The sequence below is a fragment of the Desmodus rotundus genome, chromosome 6 (assembly GCF_022682495.2).
Source record: "Desmodus rotundus isolate HL8 chromosome 6, HLdesRot8A.1, whole genome shotgun sequence".
Lineage (NCBI taxonomy): Eukaryota > Metazoa > Chordata > Mammalia > Chiroptera > Phyllostomidae > Desmodus > Desmodus rotundus.
In genome coordinates, this window is record NC_071392.1 from 90,431,834 (window position 1) to 90,459,207 (window position 27,374).

At 55.5% G+C, this 27,374-nt stretch overlaps 1 protein-coding gene across 4 annotated transcripts in view; it reads right to left on the bottom strand.

Annotated features, from left to right (window-relative positions):
• The window catches only part of PRKAG2 (protein kinase AMP-activated non-catalytic subunit gamma 2), a 203,446-nt gene that overhangs the window by 109,624 nt on the left and 66,448 nt on the right, over nucleotides 1-27,374 (bottom strand). The window contains exon 1 of one of the 4 annotated variants that reach the window (XM_053926708.1): nucleotides 9,446-9,871. The exons of the other annotated variants lie outside the window; for them this stretch is intronic. Coding sequence (XP_053782683.1) covers nucleotides 9,446-9,539 — 94 coding nt within the window. The 5' untranslated portion in view covers nucleotides 9,540-9,871. Of the gene's footprint in view, nucleotides 1-9,445; nucleotides 9,872-27,374 lie in introns of those variants that run through there. 4 annotated transcript variants of the gene reach the window in all.

Genomic DNA, 27,374 nt, shown 5'->3' on the forward strand with positions numbered 1-27,374 from the left:
TGTCCGCAGACAAATGGAGAAGCAAAACGTGGCATCGACGCACCACGGGTACTACCACGCCTCAGACAGGAAGGACATTCCAACGCACGCTACAGCGTGAGTGCACCCTGCGGACGGCACGCTGCAGGAGACACACTGGGCACAAAAGCACACACTGTGTGACCCTCCTATTGAGGCACTAGACTCATCAGATCACGGAGACAGATGTGGAACGGTGGTGCCAGGGGCTGGGAGCAGGGGCACTGGTGTGTCGGGGGACAGAGGGTAAGCTGGGGAAGATGAGGAGCTAGTGGACGGGGGTGATGGTTGCAGGGCAATGGGAATGTGCTCGATGCCTCTGAACTTTAACCTTACGGTTAAAACGGCACATTTTTACCACAATTAAATGATGCAAAAGAAACAAACAAAGGAGTGGACATACCCCTCACGGCTGCCGTGTGTGACTCATGGGACGTGGGGGTTCAGGGGGGTGGGGGGCTCCCGAGGAAGGTGCACATCCAAGGACCCCAGAGCCCCCTGCCTGCCCTTGGCCTGACCGTGCACAGGGGCTACTTCCTGGTTTACTGGCTCCGACCCTCCATGGGTTGAGCTTACTTCACTCTCCCCATGCCCATGGTCTCTTCTGGCCCGAGTCCCAGGGCTCCGAGAGGGCTCAGCGGACCTCCCACCAGATGTATAAAAACTCACCCTGCTCCCTGCCTGGTGTGGCTCAGTGGATTGAGTGCTGGCCTGCAAACCAAACGGTTGCCGGTTCAATTCGCAGTCAGGGCACTTATCTGGGTTGTGGGCCAGGCTGCCAGTAGGGGGCGCACGAGAGGCAACCACACATTGCTGTTTCTCTCCCTCTCTTTCTCCCTCCCTTCCCCTCTCTAAAAATAAATATAAAATCTTTAAAAACAAAACAAAAAATCTCACCCTGGGCTGTGATAACATGCTGTCGAGGGCCTGCTGTGCGCAGGGCCCGGGGCTCAGGGCATCTTCACAGCCGTCTTTGGAGGAACCCCCTACCCCTGCACAGCTGACGCTGTGGCCCTGTCCTTCCAGGAACCCCCTTCCCAAAGCAGCCACCTCCAGAACGCTGCGCTCTTCACAGGTCCACCAAGATATCAGCGTTTCGTGGGGCTTGTGATTCGAGGGGACTTTTTGCAGCTTTCAAACATTTCGAAAGGTTATTTTACTGTATGATTTTAAAAATGCAAGGAAATGCATTAAAAAGAAATGCATATATTTTCACGGGGGGTGTGGTGGTGGTGGGGAATCCCTCCTCTCCTTCACTTCAGCTGGGCGCCCATGGAGTATCACCGTGTTTTTTGGACTATAAGATGCACCGGACCATAAGACATACCTAGGTTTTAGAGGAGGAAAATAGGAAAAAAACCCCCGCTCCACCGCCGCCCCCCCAAAGCAAGCCAGGTAAGCTATATTCGGACTATAAGACGAACCCCCCTTTCCCTCCCAAATTTGGGGGGTGGAGGGCGGTGCATCTTATAGTCCAAAAAATATGGTAGTTCCCTCCTGGCCACCCCGGTGTCTCCAAGCCTTTCAACTCCTTTTCATTCGACAGGATTTTGAGGTCCCATACCATCCTTCTAATTAAGTCCTTGACCTTGAAAGACACAATCTCATAGAAGAATTAAGATTAAAGATCAAGAAACTGAATAAGGTCCAGATGCAATAAGACTGTTTATAATTAAGTATTAAGTTCTGTGATCCAGACTATAAAGCAGAAGACAGCCGAGCTTTCAAGCAAGGGAGTACTTCAGCGCCCCTGAGGCCCAGGTGGGCCACCCCACCCAACCCTGCCTGCCTTTTCGGTGGCCAGTGAAAAAGTCCCTGAGCAGCTAGGTGGCTGCACCTCACAGTCCACCTGGGGTCTTGTACCCCGCCCTCCACTGCTTTGATTTTCTTTGATTTTTCTATCCCTGGATGAAGGTGATCTATTTTTAGTGCAGAAGCGGGTGTGTGAGTGAGGGGTTGCTATAGCGACAGCTGGTGGTTACAGACCAGGTCCTGCTACAGTTCCCAGACAGAAACAAACCCCAAACATGGGGCCCAGGAAAGCTGCCACCTCAGAGGCGTGAGCTCCTCCCTCACCCACTGGGGTCCCCGCCTGCTGCCCAGAGGGGGCAATGCCAGGCTGTGGGGCACCCGGGTGACACCTCCACTCCCAGGTGTGGAAGAGCTCCTGGGAGTGGTTCAGTGCTGGGTGTGGGCAGGAGGAGGTCAGGTGTGCCGTGTGAGGTGCTAGGTCAGGAATCCCAGGGGCAGGCACGTGTGCACACACTAATGCTGAAGTATCTACCCAGGCTGCACGCATGTGTGCCGACAGCCGGCAGCACTCCAACGTGTCCGACAGGAAAGCTCGCAAAAGTACAAGAACGTTCCCAGCCGCCGCAGGAGCCCCAACCTGGAAACCGCCCAGGCCCCACGAGGGGGACTTCTGACAGACTTCAGCCACAACCTCGGCCTGGCTGCGTCTCCCAAAGTTCAAGTGAAAGAAGCCAGGCAAAAAAACAGCAATCTTGCACGGACCGATCCTATGAAGTTCAAAGCCAGAGAACGCTAACCTCAGCGGGCAGTGCCTGGCGGGGGGCGTGGGAGGCTTCTGTGCCGGCACGCTCTGTTCCTTCTCTGCGTGGAAGTCCCAGGAACACGTCCACACTGCACAGATTCCCTGCCGACGGTGTGCACGTGTTTCTGTGTGCATGCACTTGAGTAGAATTCACAGGAGCAAGTTGCACTGCACTGTGAATCCGATGACCAAGGCCCGGTCATCAGGGTGGGCAGACTCCAGAGACCCACCACCAGCTGTGGGACCCCTGCCGTGGGGGGTGATCCTGGAGAAGGGGGACCCTGGAGCAGCCATGGAGAGTGAGGGGTCAAGTGCCCCTTAGTGGGGGGGCTGGCCCACAGGTGCCAGCCTGAAGACATAGTGATTTGCTCTCCTGTCGGTGGTAACACCTGGGCTTCTCCTCAGAGTCATGGCCACAGCCATTTCTGTTGTCCGTTCCGATCAGCCTGGGCCACTCGGTGACCGGGCTGAGTCATCTAGGAATGAGAAGCAGAGAGGACAGAGGGGACTTCTGACTCAGTATCCCCCATGACTCACGGCCAGCCTGCGGTGGCAGCCAGAGGGTTAGTGGCAAAGGAGGCAGAGAAGTGACGCTTTCATGTTGCTGCAGGAGACGGGACGAGTGTGGCCCACCTGGTGCCCGGAAAGGGCACCCAGTCTCACCGCAGGCCCTGGGCTGCCAGGCCAGAGGCTGGCACTCGGAGCTCTCCCTTGGCAGCACCAGCCGTGACGGACACGTCTCTTGGCCTCCCTGGGCCTCCGCTCCCCCCTGTATGAAGGAAGCAACACCTCCACCATCCACTCTCCCTGCCTTCACAGACTCACTGGATGTAAAACACTGCAGCAGCCACGCCCTGTGCCATCATCATGGGGAGCTAACGGTGATGTCCCAGCCACCCACAGGAGACACCTGACTCAGGGCGACGGGGCGGCCATGGGTGAGGGGCAGGAGGTGCAGGCGAGGAGCCGCCAACATCCACGCCGGACTCTGTGGGCCGACCACAGGTCTGAGCAGGGGCCTAGTGGGAGGGGACATGCTCTCTCCTGGGGACCCACACCCTGGACCACCGCTGCTGTGGGACACCTGTGGAGGCCAAGAGTGATAGGGCCAAGGCCTGGGCCCCAGAGCACAGTAGTACAAGGAGCCCTGGAAGACACATCCGTGTTGATTCATGCTAGAGAGCATCTAGAACTTGCGTATTTTTCTCTTCTCGGTCATTATAACAAAGTATCGCTTGAGGAGGGAGCACCTTGATCTTTCAATGGAACGAGTTCCCGATCTCGTCCAGCAGCCAGAAGCCCACCTGATGCTCGGTCAGGTGCGAGGCTCCGGGCCAGGTCCTGTCTGGGAGGGTCTGGAGGATGGAGCAGGAGTTGTCCCACCCCAGCCTGGCTTCCCAGCCCCGAGCCCCAGTCACCGAGCCGCTGGAGGCTGCTCCGTCACTGCCCAGAGTCACACTGTCTAAATTCATCCCCTTTCACGAATCTTTGCTCCCTGCTTTCTCCACTCGCCCCACCGGGCTCTGCAATCTTGTCCTGCTGTCTCGTGACACTTTCAGACATCCGCGGTCCCAGAATCACTCGTCCAGGGTCAGGCTTCTCTGCTCAGAACCGGGGCTCCCAGGAACAAAGCGGCCCCTGAAACTACGCTGCTTACTCTCAGCGGCACCTCTCACAGCCTGGCACTCCAGCACGAGCACCCACTTGGCTGGCTGTCCCCATCATTCTGGGCCTTGGTGCTAGAACCTTCCTCATGCGTTCTGCTGGGGGTGGGGAGAGTGAGATCCCCACACCAACCCTGGAGGCGTCGGTACACAGGTGGGAAACTGAGGCACAGAGCAGTGAATTCCCTGAGGAACCGCCCACCCGGAGTAGCTCCGCCTCCTCCTGCCCATTGGGTGTGAATGCCGGCCGCCTGAGTGACCCTCGAGTCATCAGGGACAGTGTGAATCAGACGTGCGTAACTAAGCGGCTCCCAGGAAGCCTTGCCCGGGCCACGCCTTCCACCTGTTATCTTCGAGGGGCCACCCAGTGTTGAGTGACGGCTGCACGAGGACAGGGGGCAGGGGGACAGTCTGCTCTCCCGGCACGGCTCAGCAGGGACAGGAGGGCCTTGGGAGATGTCTAACCGAGAGCTGCAATCCTAAATCCTCGAAGCACGGGGGAGTGTGCCTTTCCCATCCCGAGCATCCACCACTGACCAGTACAGACTCCACAAGCCCCCCTCCCCGCCCCCCCAAAGCCCTGTCCTTGCCAATGGGACGAAGCATCTCCAGAGTCCCCTGGGTAAGCACAGACTCGGCAGAGAGGACAGGGGCCTGGGCCTGCGGGGAGTCTGGGGGCCCAGCTCCTACCCCACTGCCGCCCCTGAAGCTCATCAGGGTTCTTCCCGAGACCACTGGGGCTTCCTCTGTGGCAGCTACAAGCCGCAGCCCCACCCCCCGCGCGCACAGGATGGAGAATAAACTGGCCTGGGGCCGCCCTCCCCAACTGATCCCTGACTAAGTGCTCCGCCATCTCCTGCTCTCCAGCCACACTGGCCTCCCCTGTTTCAGGAACACACCACGGTCTCCCTCCTCAGGCCTGGAAGGATCCGACCCCAGGTATCCATGCGGCCCACTGCCTCCCGTGAGTTAAGCCCTAGCCAGGGAACCCCTGCCCAGCTAGCCCTCCCCTCGTCCACAGCGCTCACACTGCCTGACATTGCAAATGACTGTGAGAAAAGCCAGACACCAGGACGAACTCGGTATGATCGCGCTCACAGGAGGTACCCTGAGCCCACAGTTCATCGAGGCAGAAAGTAGAAGGGGGGTGCCAGGGGCTTGGGGGGCAGAGGGGAGTTTCAGTTGGGGTGACGGACAGCTCTGGAGGCGGGTGCTGGTGACAGCTGCAGAGCAGTGGACATGCACTTAGTGCCTCCAAACTGCGCACTTAAAAACGGTTAAGATGCTCAGTCTTACATCCTGTACATTTGCCCGATTTAGGAAACTGCCTCAGCCATCCACCTCACCCGGAGTGTGCCCGCAAGTGTGGACTGGTGCCATGGTCACCACCGGATGCCCAGGCGCCAGTGGGATTGGCCGAGTGTTGGCCGCTGCAGGGCCCGGAGGTGGCCACCAGCACAGCAGTCTCCCCCCTCCTCCTCCTCCTGCGTGCAGATGTCCATTCTAAACAGCTGGACGCACATATGTGGGTGAGTGAATGTGGGGCTCTTTGGAGGCAACCCCGACAGGAACTCCAGGACCCAGGCAGGCAAGTGGGGAGACCGAGAGGGGACAGGAGAAGAGCCGAGGGGGACAGGACGGACGGCAGCCTTCGCATTCCCATTCTGCCCACTGCTTGAGGCCAAGAGCCACGGACCCGAGCCCTCCGCCTGCAGTACCAGGGGACAGGACAGCTGGGCAGGCAGGGCTGGCGGAGCTGCGTGTACCTGGGTGCAAGGCAGAAGGGAAGGGGAGGCTCGTGGTCATGCCAAGACCCATCGTTGGTTCTGGTCTCCCGTGTCATGTCGACTCTGGCAGCAGGGGACAGGGTGCCCGCTTCCTGGCACTGCCTGGCTTCCTATTTCCGGTGCCATCCTCAGAGGGGCCTTTGAAGACTGGAGAGTGCTCGTATTATCGTCCAACTGCACAGGGCTGGGACGATGCCTAATCCTCTCCTCATCTTCCTTTTCCTTTTTTTTTTTAAATCCTCACCTGAGGATATATATTTTTTTAAAATTGATTTTGGGGAGAAAGAGAGAAGCATCCATCGGTCTCCTCCGCTAGGTGCCTGGACTGGAGACTGAACCTGCAAACTTTGGGTGCACAGGATGACACGCCAATCGACCGAGTCACCCAGCCTGGTCCTTTTCCATTTTTATTGTGATGGCCACACGCTCTTGGTCAGCGCAATCTGGAACTCTGTTGACCAAAGAGAAGGCTTAGGGCAAAATCCTCACTGTCTGCCCCATGGGGCGTGAGAACCAGAGGGGTATGTGAAGCTGGGCTGGGGCGGGGAGTGGGGGTGCAGGGGGATGGGGGGCAGGAGCTAAACGTTGAGGCCTGAAGGGGTGAGCTTTTCATGAATCAGAACTTTCAAGGGTGTTTTACCACAAGATGTGACATGTTCAAAATTCCACCAAGAGCCGAGGACTTCCTACGGAAACGCCACCCACGGGCAAATACAGATGGACCCAGTAGGTGCTGACCTGCCCACCCTGACTCTCTCGGGTGGTCATTCTGGCTGTGTGTGTGACAAAGACAACCTGTGTCCTGGAGTCTCTGGATCTGAGGAACAGCAGGGAAACCCGCCGAGGAAGTGAAGTGTACCTTGTCCCCTGAGGAAGGGTCCCACCTCCTGTTACAGCCGAGGAGACAGAGAGCAGCCGCAAAGAGAGACACTGAGCCAGTCACAGAAGCAGCCAAAGGGCCCCAGGAATCTGTGCTGACCACCTAAGCGCACTTGATTTGGGGGAAATGAGGAAGTGTAAAAGACAGACACATTCACGAAGCTGCCTTAGTGGGGGAAGAGGCCCCCTTCACAGTTCTTTTGGCTACAGGAATAACAGGAGGAAGGAGAGGGAGGAGCTGGAACAAAATTAAAAACACCACAAACCACCCTGGCTGGTGTGGCTCAGTGGAATGAGCACTGGCCTGCAAACCAAAGGGTCACTGGTTCAATTCCCAGTGGGGCACATGCCTGGGCTGCAGCCCAGGTCCCTGACCAGGGATGCTCACGAGGCAACCACTCATTGATGTTTCTCTCCCTCTCTTCCTCCCTCCCCTCCCCCTCTCTAAAAATAAATAAATAAATAAAACCTTAAAAAAAAAAAACCCCCACACACCCCACAAACCCTGAAGCCGCACACACTGGAGAAGAGGGACAACCAGCAGTGGCTACTTTGCAGCCCATCCCATAACCAGCAATTCCGTGGCGACTGTGTGTGACCCTACAGGGTGTTAGGATTAGAATGACGATGCTCTGGGGACAGGGTCCCTGTCCCTGACAAGGCAGGAAGCCCCAGAATGGGTGAGGGGAGTGGTTTTAGAGGAAGGGATGGTTGGACTGGGCCTTAAAAGGTAAGGTTTGGAAGGGCTGGGAGCTGGGACACCATGCTTAGTCGCTCAGTAGAGGTTCTCCGTTTCTCCTTCACCTGGCGCCTTCATGCCGGACACTGTTGGCAGGGCCCACACCAGCCGTCTGGCCATGCTCCTGGGTCCTCTCACTCAGGGAAATCAGGACACACCTGGATGCCCAGGCTCTGGTCACCTCCAGTGGCCTCAGCCTGCCTCCCCACTCCCAGAGGGAGCTTCCGGAGGGAGCCCTGATTTCCCCACTCCCCACCCACTGTTGGTACTGCTGGCATTTGCACACGAGCACTTGCAAAACTCGGTGGACATGCAAATATTATTTTTGCTCCCAGAAGTGTAGGGGACAGGGTGACAGCCAGATTTAACACACATGGGGAGAAACCGCCCTCTGGGCAGCGAGAGGCTTCTAATAATGCGCCCGCCCGTCCCCATCTGCAGAACCTGACTGCTAGTTAAACAGCAGGTTCAGATTTAATTCTAGAGTAAATGAGGGTTTATTACTTTATTACTTAAAGTGTCATCTTTTTAAACTACATCTAGGAATCCGGGGCAAGATGTCTGTGATTCCTCCCTGTCAGGGTGAGGCACCGACCTCATTCCTGTGAGAATTCACCTTTGTATGCAATTACATTCTAGTTCCTCCCTGAGACTGAAAATTCCCTGCCCTGCAGAGCTGCCACCCAGTCCTGGGCTCACACGCCCCAGGCCGCCCACATCATCCAAGGCCCCCCCGCATCATCCAAGGCCCACCATCTGGCAGTGACTGGACGGCGCTGAGACGCGGGCGGGTTTTCCGATGACTCTTCTCTCATCTTGCTCCCCTGCTTTCCACGTTCTGCCACAGTCACTTCCTTACGGCCCACACACTGGGTCACATTCCACTTGAGTGATATAAAATCTGACGCACCCCTCACTGTCCCCATCTTCACTATTCCTGGGTGTGTGAGCCTGTCCCATCGGACAGCGGGGCATTCAGGAAGCACCCGGGCCATACCAGCAGTGTGGCCAGGAACAGGTGAACTCCTGTGCTTATAAAACAAAGCCTCCCATCTGACGGGAGTGGGCAGGTCTCGCAGGCGCCAGGAAGCTAAGAAAGCTTCGGGCTCCACCTGCCCGATGCCAGCCACACTGGCACAGCCCACCCCAACCCACAGGTCCTTGGAGATGCCCCCTGACCACTCCGGCCACAGTGGCCCTGACCCTGTGCGTGGAGGGGGTGGAGAGGGGCCCAGGGAACAGAGTGGCAAGCTTCTCCCCCAGATCAGCCAGGTGTTGTTCTCTCCCACGCAAACCCTGATCTGTCCAATGGCTTCAGCCGCCAGGGCGAAGGGGCTGCAGAATTCCTTCTCCCAGACCCCTACCGCCAGGTTCCTTCACACACACACGCTTCACTCCTAACAGCCAAAAACAACGGCTCCCACCCATTCTTCCTTGTCCCCGAGCTGCTGGGTTTGCCTAAAAGAACGAGGGCCTAACAGGTCACTAATCGCATCAGGTCAGGTGGGTGAGAGAGAGAGATGAAGTCGCCCCAGAAAAAGGCACATGGGGCCCGCTCACGACCAGCATTGCCATCAATAAGGAAACACACCCCGAACACACCCATCCGTGCCTCTAACTGCTGCCTAACAGTCGCAGTCCTGGTGGAAAGGGAGAGGCTGCACTGGCTCTTGCCCAGGAGTCTGCACACACACACACACACACACACACACACACACACACACACACACACACACGTGTGTCCTGGGGTCTCCCCCCATCCCCTTGATGACCACCAGACAGGGCGCAAAGGGCAGCATCCTACCGAAGAGGCCATGGGGCTCCGACTGGCGCCTCTCAGTGCTTCGGTTTGGCTCCTTGGGTTTCTTCTTCCCCCTGAGGCTGCCGAAGCGCTTCATCAGTAGCTGTAGCCACAGCAGCAGTGACAGGCGACCATACCAGGACCCGCGGAACCAGCGTCAGCCCCAGGTGGCAGGGAGCCAGGAGAGGTGCAGCATCCACCGGTGGGCGTGGGGCGCTCCGCAGCCTCGGCCACCAACAGCTCAGAGATGCAGCCTGGAGTCCGGGCGAAGCCCCCGGGGGGTACAGATGCGGGATGGCCACTCTCGGGGCCAGCAGCCACGGGACACACTGGGTGGTAATCCCCTGCCGCCTTCCTCCAGCAGAGCTCTGGCTGCAGTGGCTGGGGCAGTCCGCTGGCCTGAAGTGGCAAGAAGCCTCCGCAAGCACAGGCAGAACCTCGCCGTGGGTTTGTTTATGGAGTGAAGGCCAGCCTTGCACTGGGGCACGCCTGGGTGTTTTTCCTCCTTTACATTAAAAAAGGAGGGAAGAGGAAACAGGTCCAAGGAGCACGGGCCTGTTGGTCATGTGCGGGTCTGCAGATGTCTCTTTAAAAAGACTGTAAAAGGAAACCGCACTGGGCAGACAATCCTTGGCACCAATTGGCCAGAGCACACTCCCATTATGACATGACATCACACAACTATTTTGATTCATGTGTTCCAAGGGTCAGGAGGCGCCGGCTGCTTCTCGGTTGGAGGGGCCACCTGTCTGTGGGCTGGAACCCGGTGAGTCTACTTCAGCGCAGGCTCCTTGAGAAGGAAGAGACAAGCCCACCTATAAGGGGCGGGGGTGGGGCTTGGGGTCCCCTGGAATTCACCAGAAGGGGCAGCAAACGCAAACTGGAACCTTGGACTTGCTAAGAACTGCAAAGTCACAGAGCTCAAAAGAGATTTTCGGAGAGGATCTGGTCCAACCCCCTTCTGGGACAGATGGGGAAACCGAGGCTTGGGAAGGGCAGTGACTTGTCTGAGGTCCCATAGCTGACGGCAGAGCTAGGACTGCGATTCTAAGCCAGATTCCCGATTTAGTAAAACAAACCAAAGTACTTTCAGTTTGTGTTTTGCAATTATGAAACAAACTTTAAAACCGCAAGATAGGGGAAAATTTTCCTTTTTTTTTTCCCCTGATATCCTCACTAGACTCCAGGGAAGAGAGGGGATGCGCCAACTATTGTCACCTTGAGAAGGTTTCTTCCCCTCTAGGGGCCTCAGCTGCCCCCTCTGTGAACCGAGATGAGACGTGGGCACACTAGGGCTGAGTCTGCTTCCCAGAGTCTGAGTGCCTGACGGCTGACGTTTAGCACGCCGCCCCTTTCCTGCCAGGACCGACAGGCAGACCGGCGGTCCCTCTACTCTCTGCCTCCAGGATGCCCGAATGCACACGCCCAAGAGGTCTTGCCCTCCAGGAGGGTTCCAGTGACTTGCAGAGACGAAGACAAACTGCTCAACACTACCAACTCCTCACAAAAGCTGCCTGTGATGGATGGCAAGTGGTCAGAATGGACGCGTGTCATCAGGACAGATGGACAGAGGGACGGTCACACAGCCCAGCTTGGAGAGCAGAGCTCGGGTCAGCCTGGAGGGCTGGAGGGTCCAGAGAGAGGAGAGAGGCCAGGCCAAGACCACCCATGGCGGAGCCTGGCCTCCAGAACCAAGTCGTAAAACCCCCTCCGGCTGGGCCCCCAGTGTCCAAGCAGGTTATCTCTGTGCCCAACTTACTGTGATAAACTCCTAAAAAGACCACGTAGGTCAGTTTTGGAGTTCCACATTCAGACTTCCTTCCTTCCTCCCTCCTTCCCTCCTCCCTTCCTTCCTTTCCTTTTAAATCAATCCAGTTCTTCACAGACATTGAATGCTCTGATTTAAAAATGAAGCCTAGCCCTGGCCCAGTGGCCCAGTTGGTTGGAGCGCCGTCCCGAACAGCAAAAGGTTGCAGGTTCAATTCCCAATTGGGACACATACCTAAATGGCAGGTTTGTGTGATCCCCGGTAGGGGGCACGTATAGGAAGCAACCAATCGATGTTTCTCTCTCACATCGATGTTTCTTTCTCTCTTCCTCTCTCTCTCTCTCTCTCTCCCTTCCTCTCTCTAAAGTCAATAAACATAACCTCAGATGAGGATTAAATAAATAAGTAAATAAAGCCTGGCTGGTGTAGCTCAGTGGATTGAGTGCGGGCTGCGAACCAAAGGGTCATCGGTTCTATTCCCAGTCAGGGCACATGCCTGGGTTGTAGGCCGTGTCCCCAGTAGGGGGCACACGAGAGGCAACCACACATTGACATTTTTCTCCCTCTCTCCTTCCCTTCCCCTTTCTCTAAAAATAAATAAATAAGTTCTTTTAAAAATAAGTAAATAAATAAACAAACAAAGCCTAACTTCTTTAGGAAAGGACCCCTAAACAGGTGTTCCCCTAAGGAAAAAAAGGGGGAATATTTGATGAAAAGGAAAAGTGTTTATCTGAGTCAGTACAATACTCTCGTCCGAGATGATTGAGTACGGAGCGAGAGAGAACAAGACAGTACGGCGGCTAAAAGCGAATGAAAACAAACAACCGCGGCGTCACGCCCGGTGGTTCTGTGCCCGGTACACGGTCGCTCACTCAACAAGTAGTTATTAAACCTCCATCCGATGCACGGGGCAGCTGCTGATGGAGGGGGTCAGGGCTATGAATAATTCGAGGGCATTCTTGTCCTCTAAGAACTCCCTTTTCGTGAGGAAAATAACTCCCATTTGTTGAGTGCCTACCACCTGCCAGTGGGAGCGCAGGTCACCTAGCACTTACTATTTTCTCTCATCCTCCCCACCACTGGGGGCAGGTGTTAGTACCACCATTTTACCTATGACGGACCACTGAGAGTCGGAGATGGACCCTGACTGGGGTCAGGCAGCTAACAAGTGGGGAGACCATGGACTTCACCCTCACGTATCTGATTCCCAATTTAACACCTCCCCCCCGAACCCTAGTTTCACGGACACATGCAGACCGAAGTCCACCATCAGGGAGGCAAGAGGTTGAATCCTACTGGATGTCAGAGGGCCATCGGGGGCCAGAGGGATTTAGAAAGTTCCTTTCTCCCCACTCCCTCTTGTCATTGTAACCTTCGGTGAGACGCACGGTGTTTGAAAGTCTCCGTCCCCATCACATTTCATCTTGTGACATCAACCGACCTCAGGGGCGTCTGCGCCGAGCTGACCTGCCCACCGGGTGCATGTCCCAGGCTCTGGCAACCCCCTCAGACCCGCTCGCTCTCCTGGGGATGCGTCCGGGGTGCTGAGCACAGAAGCAGGAAGACACCTTGTTCCCTGTGTCCCGGGGCCAGAGCCATTGTAGCCGCCCAGCCTGGGCGCCGCTCTGTGAATTCGTTCACTCTGGGAGCAGCCGGTGCCTTTGTAGAGCTGAGACGGGGTAGGACCCCGAGTGAGGAAAAGGACCACCCACATCACTCAGGGTCGCTGCTGGGTGCCGAGACCATGACCAGATGTTCTGAAAGGAGGTGGTGACGTCGACCTGACTCAGCAGACACCTGCTCTCGGCCGCACAGTTACTCTGCCCACAGGATGGCAGGCTGCCCGTGCAAGGAGTCGGGAGCCATGTGCGGTGCAGCTTTAAGAAAAGCCAGGTGAGGACAGACGCAACAACCTTGAGAGTGGACACACAGCCCCAGAGAGACCCCGGCTATACCAACATGCACTTGGGTTTTTTTCCGCCCCCCCTCACCTGGGGACATTTTTTTAAAAGTTGTTTTTAGAGAGAGAGGACGCACCCGGACTGGGGATCGGACACACCCCAACCGCGGATCAAAGAACACTCACAGGACCATTCGCCTCCCCCGTGTTCACAGTCTCCACCAGCTGATGGCCCCAAATGCACCAGTGGGGTGTCCTGCACCCCACCATGACTCACAGGGCGTTCTCGAAGGGTGCTTTCCACCCCCAGGGATCTTTTTTTCAGGGAGGAAGGAAGTACCAGCTCCCAAGAAGAACCGTATTTCCAAACATCTTTCAAAGGGCCAGAGCCTCTCTGGATCAGATGGTCCAGCTCTCTGGGCTGGCACTAGGAGCGAGCCCAGAACCGCACCAGGTCGCTGGGACAGTAGACAACTCTTCGTGCCTTGGCATGTCCCGGGGCGGAGGGACCAGGCCCCCAATCACAAACTGACTCGTTCTACAAGGTCGGGACGGGGCGGATTACAAGTCACGCAAACCGGGTTCTTTGTTCTTTTCACTGTAGTTTTTCTAGTTTTTCAGCTCTAAACCCACACGTGACATGGAAGAGTACTTTCTGGAGACACTTCTCATGGTGGGCTCGTGTCTTATTCTGTCTTGTGTGAGTCTTCGGTCCCCAGACAGAGGGACAGCTCCCGCCTCGTGGGGACCAGCACTCAGTGAGCTGGCTCCTCACACGGAGGTAGGACAGGGACCGGAAGCAGAGTGCTCCGCGCTCAGCCACCTTGGGGGGGAGGGCAGAGCGGCATGTGCAGCCTGCAGCACTTCCATGTCGTGGGCATGGTGACCTCTTACAGTTGGGGTGAGAGACCCTGTGACCCCAAATTGTGGGTAAATCAGCTCAATCATTGCACTTCCTCAGCTGGTGACCCGGGAGGCCTGTCCCCACAGCCTAACATACAGGCATCTGGTGTCCCAGTCACCTGGTTCTGATGCCACGCTTCTGGCTGTAGCTCCTACCAGGACTCGGCATCTCTCTGTGGTAGACACCACGGCTGAAGCCCAACTCTCTTTGTTACCCCCTCTGTCAGATGCCCGGCCCGGCCCTAGGTAGGTCGCCCCCAGCAACAGCCCCCTTGGCGCCCACACTACCTCCAGATTTCCAACTGTATTAAAATAAAAAGAATTTTTAAAGGCCCCAAACCTTCCTTATTCTCGAAACCGCTTGGGCATTGTGTCAGGTGCAGAGAGGCACCTGGGCTCTGTGCAGTGGGAGCGATCAGCAAAGTGGAGCCCTGTGAGTTTATGCACTTTTCCCAAAGCCCCTTCCTCAGCTGAGAGGCAGGGAGGCCGGCCATTACTGTTCAACTTAAGAAAGAAAAAGAAACAGAGGGGCAGAGGAGGATTTGGCCAAGGTCCCCTGGGAGGGAGGGAGGCCAGTGGACAAGGCGGGGCTCCATCCCAGGTCCCCCATCCAGGGGCCTGGAGGGCCCCAGGCTGCCTCTCCTCTGTCGGGATGTTGACAAAGTAAATGGAGACACGTCAACCGAAGCTCCGCTCTGAAACCACTGAGGATCGTGTGACGGTACCTGAAAAGCGCCCAGACCTCTCTGCAAGGCTGCGGCCGAGCACAACCCGGTTATGCAAGGGGACAGCGGAGCGGCCACACGCGTTAGCACATTTTCTGCCAGCGCCCTCCTGCTGGTTGCAAAATCCTGTGTCATATTTCATGGAAAGTTCTAAAGGTCACCATGGCACTTGACTCAGAGTGAGATCCTGTGTCACCTCCTTGGGGCCTTCGGAGTCCCTTCCCCGGAGCTGCTGGTGAGGCAGCAGAGGCTCTGGAGGGTGCCAACCCCCAACTCAGGCACCCGAATTCCACTGGCACCTCCCTCGTCACCCAGCATGCTCACGGTCACGCACAGCCTCGTGGTGCCCCAGGAGCTGGAGTTGAGAGACTCTTTGAGTGACAAGGGGGTGGTTTTGTTTGGCAGTGACAAAGCCTCTCAACTTGCAAGCTCATACGGGTGACACCTCAACCCAAGGGTGGTAGGGATATCTTAATTTTTATGATACAGAAAACTACAGACAAAGGGAAAACCCATGACAGTAATTATTTTTAGCATGCCTAGTGCGGCACCCCCAAAATATGAAGTCCAGAAACCTCCTTAACATCTGAAGGGGCACCACAGGCCCCATGGGAGGGCTGGGGGGGGAACTCATGGTAATGCCTTCAGGTGGGCCCTGCAGTCCCTGGGGGCCTCCACGCCAGGCCGAGGGCCCCCAGCGTGCCGGAGCCAGTTGACGCGGACCTGCTGCAAACTGCGAGTTTCAGAGCGGCCCCCAGGGCGAGCCTTGGACTCAAGGGACATGGAGCAGTGGCTTTCAAAGGCTCCAAAGGTTCTAGAAGCCAAGCATCTGGATCCCTGTTTTGTTCTCTAAGTTATGTCTGGGAAGGCCAAGTGAACAGGAGCGTGAGAAGCCTGGGCGAGGACCTCAGACCGCGATACCTCTCCTGCCTCTGCAGAAAGCTGGAGCGCGGCCCACCTGGGCCCTCACTGCCTGGCAACCGGGCCTGGCTTCCACCTCCTGGATCTGGGGCTCCCCAAGGGGGACCCCAGCTGCCGTGGTGCTGCCTTCCCCTGGAAACCACTGGCTTAGACGTGAGGCCTGAGCTGACCTTTGCCGTGGACCTGCTGCTTCTGACTACTGAAATGTAGCACAAAACAGAGTGGCCATCGCATTTAAAATAACTTGTGTTGAGCGCAGCAGCTCAAAACAATTCAGCTTCACTTATCAGGCATGTTTCTTCCCTGAAACAGATCAAAACACAGCCTGAGCCCATCTCACGGGGGTTCGAAGGAAATCACATGAGATAAAATAGCAAAATCACCCTGTCAGCGGCAGAGCCTTTGATATTGCTACCGATGCCTGTCCAGAAAGGCACCCCATGGGAAACCGCAGCGCAGACTCCGTTACGGACTCTCGGCCGCTGCCCGGCCGGCTGCCGGGGGCTCTGCATCGGGACAGCGTTGGGGGCAGCAGCTCCGGCCGTGCACCTGGCCTTGCAAGAGGAGCCCCGCAGACAGGGCGGTTCCTGCTGCAGACCCCACATCTGAGATGTCAGATCAGACATTCACAGCCAACACCCTGCTCATCGGCCAAAGCTCAAGCTCAAGCATTTTATTTCTTGAATGAGGAGCCCAGGGCCTCTTCCTCCTAATGACTTCCTCTTTGTAATCACAGATGCAGAACACTGGCGTTTTAGCAGCAATGCCAGTGGGGCGGGGTGGGGCGCGGCGCTACTCACGGCGGCGAGAACACGGACTACAGAGCAAGTCTCGGGCACAGACGGGGACGGAGCCTAATGACCCAGGAAGAGGGTGTCCCGGGTCCCTTAGTGTTTGAACTTGGTCTTCACACCTGAGTGGTGGCTGGATATGCGGAAGGGGGTCACGGGGCCATCTAATGAGGACCCCAAAGCACCCATAAGTAGTGAAATTATACTTAGTATCTTCTGAGTCAGAAAACCACCAAGTGTCTATGCACCTAACCCCTAAAGAGATTGATGTCTGGGTGCTGCGTGGCTTAAGTTTCAGACATCTAGAAAGTTCACTTCAGTGTCTGGCTCCTCTCCTCAGGCTGACAGAACTATAAAAAAGATAACCAATCACTCCATTTGTTCACTAATTCAGAGGGGCCTTAGCCCAAGTTAATTGACGTGACCGTCCTCGCTAATGCCCCCCCACCTCAAATTCTTCTCGGTTCAAGGAGACCAGTACTGCCCCCAGGGGGTGAAAATGGGCCCCGGGGGAGGGGCAGTGAATTCTTTTTATACCTAAAGCGCAAATACACACACACAGAGTGTATAAATAATACATCTGTTGCCTCCTTGTACAAATAGTACATCTATTTTATTAAAATTGCAAGGGGGTGATTAGAAAAAACGTCTAAAATGGCTCTCTTCATAAAGAGAAAAGGTTGATTCGGTTTTAAAAAGAGGCTAGAAGGGAAACTGGGGCAGATGTGGGGGAGTGAGCATTCGTCGTCCACCGTAATGGACACCAGACAAGGCTTAACGGTGATAAGCTATAAAATAGTTGAATGCGTATGGAACTTAAACAGGTCCCTTTGGGGTTTGGGTGGAGGGGGACAGGGGTCCACTGCCCTTCAGAGTCTATCGTTCTGTGTTGTCTGCTTTCGTGACATGGTGAGTGACAATGAGGGGGGACTGAGACAGGGCCCTTGTCCGTCAGCCTGTCCAGGTGTCCCATTCCCGTGGGAGAAAGACATTCCGAGGAATCAGTGAACTGTGGTCCCCAGTGTCCACCAACCCACAGCCCATCCTTCCTATCAGCAAGTCTACGTGTCGCCAGGGGCCAACTACAAAGGAGCAACACATTGAGTTATTTTTGTCATTGAAAGCTTGTATGTCAAAGGACACTATTAAGAGACCTGGCTGGTGTGGCTCAGTGGATTGAGTGCCAGACTGCGAACCAAAGGGTCGCCTGTTCGATTCCCAGTCAGGGCACATGCCTGGATTGCGGGCCAGGTCCCCAGTAGGGGGCGTGCGAGAGGCAACCACACATTGATGTTTCTCTCCCTCTCTTTCTCCTTCCATTCCCCTCTCTCTAAAAATAAATCAATAAAGTCTTTTTTAAATAAAGGACACTATTAAGAGAATGAAAAGATAACCCACAGAAAGGGGGACAATATCTGGAAATCCCACATCTGATAAGTATCTAGTATGCAGAGAATATAAGGAGTTCCTACAACTCAACAACAAAAAGTCAACCCCGATTAAGGAATGAAGAGTTATTTCATGGAGGTATATATACACACGGCCAAGAAGCAGACAAAGAGATGCTCAGCGTCATTAGGGATCAGTGAACCAAAACCACAATGAGAGACCACTTCACACACACGAGGGTGGAAACAATAATAGCAAGGATGAACGGTAAAATCAGAAAATCCCCTTTTGGCAGCCACCATACAAATAATTCAGGCGTGAATAATGGAGCCCTGGCCGGGTGGCTTGGTTGGTTGGAGTGCCATCTCGTGCACCAAAAGGCTGTAGGTTCAATCCCCAGTCAGGGCACAAAGCTAGGTCGTGGTTTGATTCACGGTTGGGGAGCATATGAGACTTAACTGATCAACGTTTCTCTCTCTCATGTCGATGTCTGTCTCTCTCTCTTTCCCCCCTTCCCCTCTCTCTAGAAATCAATAAATACCATATTTTGCCATGTACAATGCGTACCCATGCATTTGTGCACAATATATTTGGGATCATTATACTCATTATTATGCCCATGGTGTGTAATCATTATGCCCGTGTGTAATACGTATCCTTATTTTTCCCTCAGAAATCTGGGCAAAAAAATGTGCAGTATACACGGCAAAATATGGCATATCCTCGGGTGAGGATAATAAAAAAAAGAATAACTGACTGATGGTGAAACTAGCAAGGGAAAGTTTGATGAGAAAGAAGATATTCAGCCCTGGCCAGTGTGGCTCCACTGGTTGGAGCATTGTCGTCCAGTAAACTGAAAGGTCCCGGGTTTGATTCCTGGTCAGGGCACATGCCTGGACTGCAGGTTCAGTCCCTGGTTGGGGCGCATGTGGGAGGCAGCCGATCCATGTTTCTCTCTCACATCGATGCTTCTCTCCTTCTCTCTCCCTCCATTCCCCTCTCTCTAACACCAGTAAGCATGTCCTCAGATGAGGATAAAAAAATGAACTTAAAAAGAAGATATTTACACAATACCCAAGTTGGAGCCCATGAAATATTTATTGCTCACCAAGGAAAAAGTAATATCTTCCTTAGCGTGGAGAACTCGAGTGTGGCAGACACCTCCCTTAACCAAGCCATCAGTCAGCATCCGCAGGAATGGCTCAGAGTGACGAGAGCAGACACTCTGCTCTCTGCTGTGGCTCCAGGACAGGACACCAGGCATGTGGCACTCCTGCCCGACCGCAAACCTTGGTCTAATCAGGAGGGAACGTCCGGCTAACCAAGAGCAAAGGTCAGGCTGCACAACGACCGGCCTGTGTCGTTCAGAAAAATGTTGGGGACTAAGAGCGACTGAGAAGAGAAGGGACAACCCAGAGCAGGGCCGGATCAGGGATTTCTGCTTCCAAAACAGCGAGCGGCTGAGACAGCTCGTGACGTGTGAATAAGGTCTGTGGCTCAGCGCAGGCTCTCACGTCAATGTTCACTTCCTGACTTTGATTTTTAAACTATAGGTAGGAGAAAGCCCTAGCTTGTATAAGATCTACACTGAAGGGTTTAGGAACAAGGGAGCATTATATCTGCAACTTTTTCTGCATGGTGTACATATCATATTAACCCACACAAATCTGTGCTAAGAGAGAGGCCATGGGCAAAGGGGGTAAAATGGTAATGCTGGGGAATCTGGGTGAAAGGTACATGAGAATTCTTTGTACTGTTTTTGCAACTTCTCTCTAAGTTTGAAATTGTCCAGATAAAATGTGATTTTCCAAAAGGAATTAAGAAATAAAGTGGTCAGGGCAGGAACGCCTGGTTGGTCAGCATCTCCTTGGACGGTGCCCCGGGGCTCCTTTAGGGGACATCTGCGTGACAGCCACCAGAGGGCGCCCTCCCTGGGGACCATGCTGGGTGCCAGGCCGCATAGCACGGCAGAGTGCTGGCTGAACTTTTGAGGAAACTCAGATGCCATGCATGCTTTTCCTTTCTCTGTGGGCAGGCAAGACAAGTCACGTTCTTGTGAAGTCTGCTCAGCCCAGGAGTCAGGCCTCCCCAGCTGCCCGGATCCAGAAGGCTCCAGCCTTGGCTGGGCAGTGCGGGGCCCAAGGCCCCAGCTTCCACAGAGCCAGGGCAGCTCAGGGCGGGCATCTGTGGATGGTGGGGTATGCTGTCTGCCTCGGAACTGAGCGGGGGAGCACAGTCAAGCCAGGGAAAATCTAATTTAGCCAAGCACAGGGTAAAACTCACCAAACTCTGGATTCTGGCAACATAAGGGACAAGCCCAGGACCACTGGTACAACTTTCCGGGAGCAGGGCAAAGTGCCCACCCCAGACCCAACTAGTGCCACCAGCACGCAGGCCGGGCTTGGTCCCACCTCATTCATTTATTCATCCACTCCTTCCCTCCTTCCTTCAAATGGTCACCGCGACCTCAGGACACTGAAGCAGAGGACTGAAGTGAGGGGCACCTGCTGACCTCAAGAAGAGTCGCAAGATCCCCGAGCGGTAGACTCTGGGAAGGAAACCGACGTGCAGGACATGCATGTCAGGAACATGCTTGGGATCAGCATCCAGGACAAGGAGAGGAAGGAGGCAGGACGGGGCTCAGGACAAAGATGGGAGGCAAGCACACTCAAGGGGACCCTTATAGGAAGTCCCAGAGCTGGGATGACCCCCACCCCCACCCCAGAGCAGCTCTGTTTGGCTCCCCAGGCTGGACTTTCTGGCTGGCTTGCACCCTAGGGGCGGAAGAGGCCTTGGTCCGGTGGCATCTCTGGCTGTGGGCAAAGCCCCTCTGACCTGATCCTGCCACAGACTGAGCCCCGACTTCCACCAGGTCACCCCTGTGTTCGCCCCGCTCCCTGCACTGCAGCCTCCCTCGGCCTCTCCCACCTGGGGAGGGGAGGGCTCCCTTACTCGTCTCTGGCTGGCGTCTCAGCTCCTCTGTCACCTTCAGAGCCACTTCATTAAGTGTCGTCTGCTTCAATGGCACAGAGTGGTTCCGTCCTGCAGGAGGGTCCCTGACTGTTGTGCACCATGAATGGGCCCCTCAAGAGAAGCCAGGTTCTGCAGAGAAACTGGCTGTGGATGTCAGCCCCAAATGCTGGGGGCCTGAGACCACTGGAGTGGGACAAACAGGCCACCACGGGGTGGCTGATCACAGGCAACAGCGGCAGGGAAGTCCCAGCACCCGGAGCCCCTGGCACGTGAAGCAAAGCCTTGGAGGCTCTGAGTTAAAGTCTCAAAATCCCGAGTTCGTTCCTCCACGCGCAGCACAAAGCCTTTGGCACTTTATGGGAAGACAGACTTTTATTTGGAAAACAAACTCGAGTTGCTGGGAGAGAAAGGAAGAGCTGTCTACGGTCCAATACAGAGACGGAGGAAGGACCAGCGTCTTACAAGTTAAACTTCTCAAATGGCTCGCCCAACACACTCAGAGCCGCGGACAGGGAACGGGATGGGAGCAACCAAGGTGTGGCTGACCCAGTCCCGGAGCCTAGCCCTGCACAGGAGAGTCCTCATAACCTAATTTAACTACAGCAGAAAATGAAATTGACTTGGGTGTTCCAAGTGCACACGAGCTCGGTCACAGCCATGAGCTAGCTGGTCTCAGAAAGAGAGCCTTCCAATGTCGACCATCCCACACCTCTGGCCAAAGCCCAGCACTTCCTTCCGCCCCTGGCTCTCTGCACCCTGAAAGTTCCCAGGCCGACTGGCCTCCAGCCTCTCAACCCCACCCTGCTGCTCATGACCATGTAGGGTGGGCGGTGTGTTCCTGAGTGCCCCGCTGTGGGCTGGAGGAGGCATGCTGGGAAAACAGGCAGGAGCGGGATGGAAAAGAGCACGCAGGCCCCAGGGCAAATACTGTTCCATGAGAAATGGCTTCTGGCTGGATTACACGAGCTGGATTACGACAGACGTTGTATTTCTTATGGGTGGCTGCAGGCAAGAGCCTTTCAAACTGCTGCTGTGATCAGCTGTGTGTGTCCCTCACTGGTTGATGGGGATGCCTGGGTCCCTGGGCATGTTGTCACCTTCTAGCCTGTCCTATGGACAGTACAACTGTGACCTACAGTAGCCCTCAGTGTAATCAGAGTAGCTGGCCGTCCTGGTCAGCGATTTTCAACGCCTTTTTTCTGGTAGGACAAAGAGGATGTCCCAGTGCCCAGCGGGGCCGACTTCTGTTGGTAGTGGTCACTGGTGTGGACTGCAGCCCACGTAAATGCCCCTTCTTTTTTTGTTAAATCCTCACCTGAGGATATATTTATTAATTTTTTTAAAAAGAGGAAGGACAAGAGAGGGAGGGAAACATCGGTCGGCTGCCTCTTGCATGTGCCCTGACCAGGGACCAAGCCGGGAACATATGGGACAACACTCCAACCAGCTGAGCCACCTGGCCAGGGCGAGATGCCCCTTCTTGCCCAGTGGGGGGCCAGCTGGAGAAATGCCACCCCCCTCCGCCCCTGAGAGCTTCTGCCACATGACGTGGGGTTCTGGGAAGAAACCCGCTTCTGAAAAGCATCTGTTGCATCTAGTTGTTGATGCGAGAAACCCCTTCTCAATTATGAGTATGTCAAATACACCCCAAGGATGTGGCCTTGAACTTCTGGCAGCGGACCTTATAGTCTGAATCCCTCGGCCAGACCTTCCCTGAAAGCTGGTTTCAGTCTGAGAGAGGAGGGAAAAGACACAGGCACTGCAGCTCTGGGAGCTGGCGCCCACAAGAGGAGGGAGACGGGAGGGAGCTCCGGGGTCCCCAGAATAACTCTGCCCCCTTCATAGCGGGGTGCAAGGACCCAGCCCTTTCCTCGCCAGTTCCGGTCACTGTCATCTTCACCCAGACACACGTGCACCTCCAGACGCACGCACCCCCCGCCCGGATCCCCAGGGCTCCTCCCAGGAAGGAGGCTCTGGCTGGTGCTGGGGAGGACCTCAGAGAGCTTGGGGGAGTGAGGGGCAGGCATGTGAAACGTCAGACCCACAATCTTCCAAAAGACAGAAGCACAGCATGAGGGAACACGGATTGTGCAGACACCCAAAATAAGTCACGTTTCGGAGCTCGGGTGGGTGGCTCACGGCAGGTACAATCGCGTAAGGCTTTCTGGAGAAGGCAGGGCGCGAGGGGGTCTGAACGGAGGTGGGAGACAGCCGTGATGGATCCCTGGGCCACACCCGTGGCCCCTGCTGGCTCCCCCCATGTCCATCTCTCGCTGCACGTAGCCATACTAATCCCTCCGGGTGCAAGCCATTCCCTCAGTAACACCGTCCCAGGGCTCCCGGATCGCTCAATGAAAACTTGGGCCCACCTGGCCGCCCCCTCCCATCCCCGCTCAACTGCCACCTCATCCGAGCCCTGTCTAAAGCAGCACCATCCCTCACCCCGTCACGTTTTCATACACAGCACATATTCCTCAGCGTCCCCTCTCCCTAGAACGCCACCCCACCAGGGCAGGGACTCACTGGCTCGTGGCTATGTCCTGAGTCCCTGGCAGCTCTGGGCAATTGTACTCAGCGTGAGAAGACCTGGGTGAGGTGGACATGTCTCCTCTGTGACATCAGCTTTCCTTTGTTTGGCAGAGGAAAGGCAAATGTCCCAGGCTGGACACACCTAGCCGGGACTGGGGAGTCTCATCCTTGTCCCCTGGGCAGGTTCACCTGTGTGGCCTACACCAGGCTCAGCAGTGAGGCTACATCGCCCCCTAGTGGTCACTTGGCCAGAAAGGCAGAAAAAGCCAAGGTTTGCTGAGCCTGGCCAGGTACCTGTCACCTGTAGGGGAGACACCTGGTCTCTCCCAGCTTCCGATGGTTGCTGGCACCCCGTGGCATCCTCAGCTTGTAGACGCATCATGCCAGTCCTTACATTTGAAGTCACATGGCATTCTCCCTACATTGCCACCTTCCTATAAAACACCAGTCACACTGAATCAGCCCCCTGCCCCACCCTGGTTTGACTTTATCTCAACTAATGACACCTGCCATCCCTTTACTTCCAGATCAGGTCACATTCAGAGACACCGAGGGTTAGGACATCAACATCTCTTTTTTTTGAGGGTTCACACTTCAACCCGTGACTGTTACCGTAAGGATGAAATGAGATTGTGTATTTTTATAGTCTGTGTAGCAGTGCCTGAAATGAACTCTTTGTCTCACCTCGCTCCCCCGCTAGCCCTGGCCTGAGAACTTGACGGCGATTCCCGTACATGTCCCGCTAACCAGAGGCTGCCGGCATCAGAGGACTTCCTCGTACATGACTGTGGTTTCTAGTGTCTCTCGTGTTCAGGGCCCATGGGGAGGAGGACCCTTCCTCCAGCGACTTATAAGCAGCGATTTCAGGCTCAATTTCACCCCTTCCTCTGCGAACCCACTACTCAGCCCTCACCCAAGTCTTCTGGGAAGGGCGTGGGGGCCCACCACCCCTCACACAAGGGCGGGGCGGGCGCGGGCAGTGGCAGCGCTGGCTACAGATCAGAGTCTTGGGTCTGCCCCCGTCACCATGGCCACACAACCACAGTTACCGGAATCTGGCTCCCTTTGCCATGGGAAGACATTTGTCAAAGGAGGGGTTCTGCAGTAAACCCCGTGAGGTGGGAGACCAGGAGGGGGTGTGCCAGGGCCACGGCCAAGGTCACTTTCCAGAAACCTGTCTCCTCCTCACAGGGACTCAGCAGTGGCCTCTCACGACTTTTTGTTCTGGGTGGTTTGCTCTCCATTTTCTATTTGGAAATAGGGTCTCCTGGCCGCAGCCCAGCTGCCCATCAGCAGGCAACCCACCTGGGAGACAGAGGCACCAGGGAGGCTGAGGGTCCTGCCAGGAGGAGGAGCAGAGTGAGGTCCCTTCGCTGTGTCTGAGACTCTGCTGGCCACAGACTGAGCCTCTGAGCCAAAATGCTTCAGAGGGAAAGAAAGGGCCTGTGTTCTCCTAAGAACCTGGCACTCACAAGCGTGGTGCCAGGATGTGGGGACAGCCGGCGCCCAGTGGGCAGTGCGCCAGCACGGCTGGGCCAGCCACAAAGACTAAACTGCTTCTGAAGCAGTCGGGGGACAGCCACAGCCCAGAGGCCTCTGACTGCCCCACCTGGGGCATTTGGCAAGCCCACTTCCAGCAACACACTTACCCCAAAAGGTGACCTCCAGGACAAGGGGCCTCTGGTGCCAAGACCAGAGCCCCGTTCTGTCCCCAGGGGCCGGTGCTGGGCCTTCCAGGCTGGCAAGTATTCTGAGTAGCACCCCAGGTTAGACGGCCATGGAGGGGTGTGAGGAGAAGGGACGGAGACAAACGCAGCCGATGCCTCCGAGCTGGCTTACGCCTTGTCGACGCATTTACAAGCCAGGCATCAACTCCTACAATCTTTGGGACAAGCGGTGAGGCCCTACTTGGCTCTTGGGAGGCGAAGGGAAAGAAGAACAAACCCTGGAGAGAGTTCACGAAGACCCCAAGCTGAGCAGGCGCTGTCCTGCCCACCGGGGCTAGAAGGTGGGGCATGGTTGCTCCATGAAGGACCGAAGTGGGTCTGCCTGGTCCAAGCAGGTGCAGGTCTCCTGGCAGCCTGAGACAAAGGACGGCAGGTGTGCAAGGGCATGGTGGTGGGCTTGGCGTGTCTTCCCTCCCCAGGCAGGTGGGACCTGATGTCAACCTTCGCAGGCGGTGGCGGGCAGGCGAGGCCTGATGGTGGACATATTGCTCGTGGAGAAAAAGCAGTGTGGCGTGGGGAGATGGCTTCTATTTCACGCGGCCAGAAGGGTGGGTCCTGTCAGGATGCCCTCGGGAAAGTGACCAGAGAGGTAGGGCGGGCTCTCGGGGTGGGCTTGTGTTCTCCAAACACAGTCACAGTCTTTTAAACACGTCCTTCAGGTCTGTTTTCCTTGTTCCTCTGACCTTCTCGGCACGGAGTCCCTGGGTTTCCAGCTCAGTCTCATTCTCCAAAACTCCAAACCGCCCCCCAACTCCCATCTAAGTTCTCGAGTCTCCTTTACTCACCTCGACCCCCGGAGATAGTTCCTGTCTTTTTAATGTAAGTCTGTCCACTCTGCCCTCTGCAGACTTCCAGGGATGGCGAGAAAGGCTGTCGATGTTCATATCACACGTACAAATCTGTTTTGCATTCATTACAGAGGCCGACACCCCAAGATTAAGAGAGCCATCCAGTTTTGGGGACGTTTAACTAACATTTGAGCTTTGTTCACTATGGGAGTTATTTTGGTATAAGAAATCACCTCTATTTTCTCTCCCTAAATGGCTGTTTTAGCGGTCCCGTTGCTGGCTTAACATTCCGGAAATGCTCTCCTTTGCAGCGGAGTCTCTCCAGCTGGGTTAGACATGGACCTGGGAGTTAGACGGCCCAAGTTCAAACCCTGGTTCTGCCACTTACTAGCTGTGTGGTCTTTGCTCTGGGACTTACCCCCACTGCTCCTCAGTTTTCCACTTGGATGAAAATGGTCAAGGTACTACTTCATAGGGGTTTTACGAAGATTAAAAAAAGTTATCATGTACAATGCACGTGGCAGGCGTTTATAATCACTCATGACTAGTCAGTGTACTACTTATAGTATTGTAATTACCGTCAATGACTAGGGAACGATGTCTAGTAACATGAAATTAAATGCTTTTTAAAATTTTTTCAAAATTATTTTTAGAAAGAAGACAAGGGAGGGAAAAAGAAAAGAAGAGCAACACCGATTGGTTGCCTCTAACACGCCCCAACAGGGGACCTGGCCTGCAACCCAAGCATGTGCCCTGACTGGGAATTGAAACGGCGACTTTTCGGTTCACAGGCAAGCACTCGATCCCCTGAGCCACACCAGCCAGGGCAGGATTAGATCCCTCGTGAACAATGGATTGGTCCAGGGGTCTGAGCTGGGCGGAGCACACACTCTAGGATGGGGACTGCAAAACGGGATGTGGAGAGACATGGAGACGAGGAATTCTCTGAACCTCATGGGAAGCTCCATGAATTCTTGCTGCCAAGCCCACCCCAGGCCAGCGGGTTCCTCCCCTTCCAAATCCTCAACCATCAGCTCTTCCTTGAATTTGGTAAACACCCCCAAATCCTCCCACAAAATTGGCTTTCTTGTTGAAAAAAGTGGCGTGAAAGTAAAAGGGACCGAAAATGAATTCAGAAATAAGGCTAACGACGCACCCCACGTGGCCCCGCGTACGGATTTGGTTCTAAGATTCCCAGGAGGCCAGGCCGACTGGGAAAACCGGGCCGTTTCATGGTGAGCGCCCGTGGGAGGCGGAACAGCCTGGGTGCTCAGAAGCCGGCTAGTCCTGGTGCCCGGACCGGACAGGAGTTCTCCCCGGGGCCTCGTGTAACAAACAGTGCTTCACGACATCCCCGCAGGGGGCGCGGCGGGCCAAGGGCTGTTTCTCATGAAGACCCTCCTTAGAGACTGACCGCATTGCCCACAAGCTTGATTTCACGAAATTAGTTCTGGGGCAGTGGGGAGCCGTGGGTGGTCTGGGCCCCTTGATCCAGGAACAGACCGAAGTTGAGGAAGA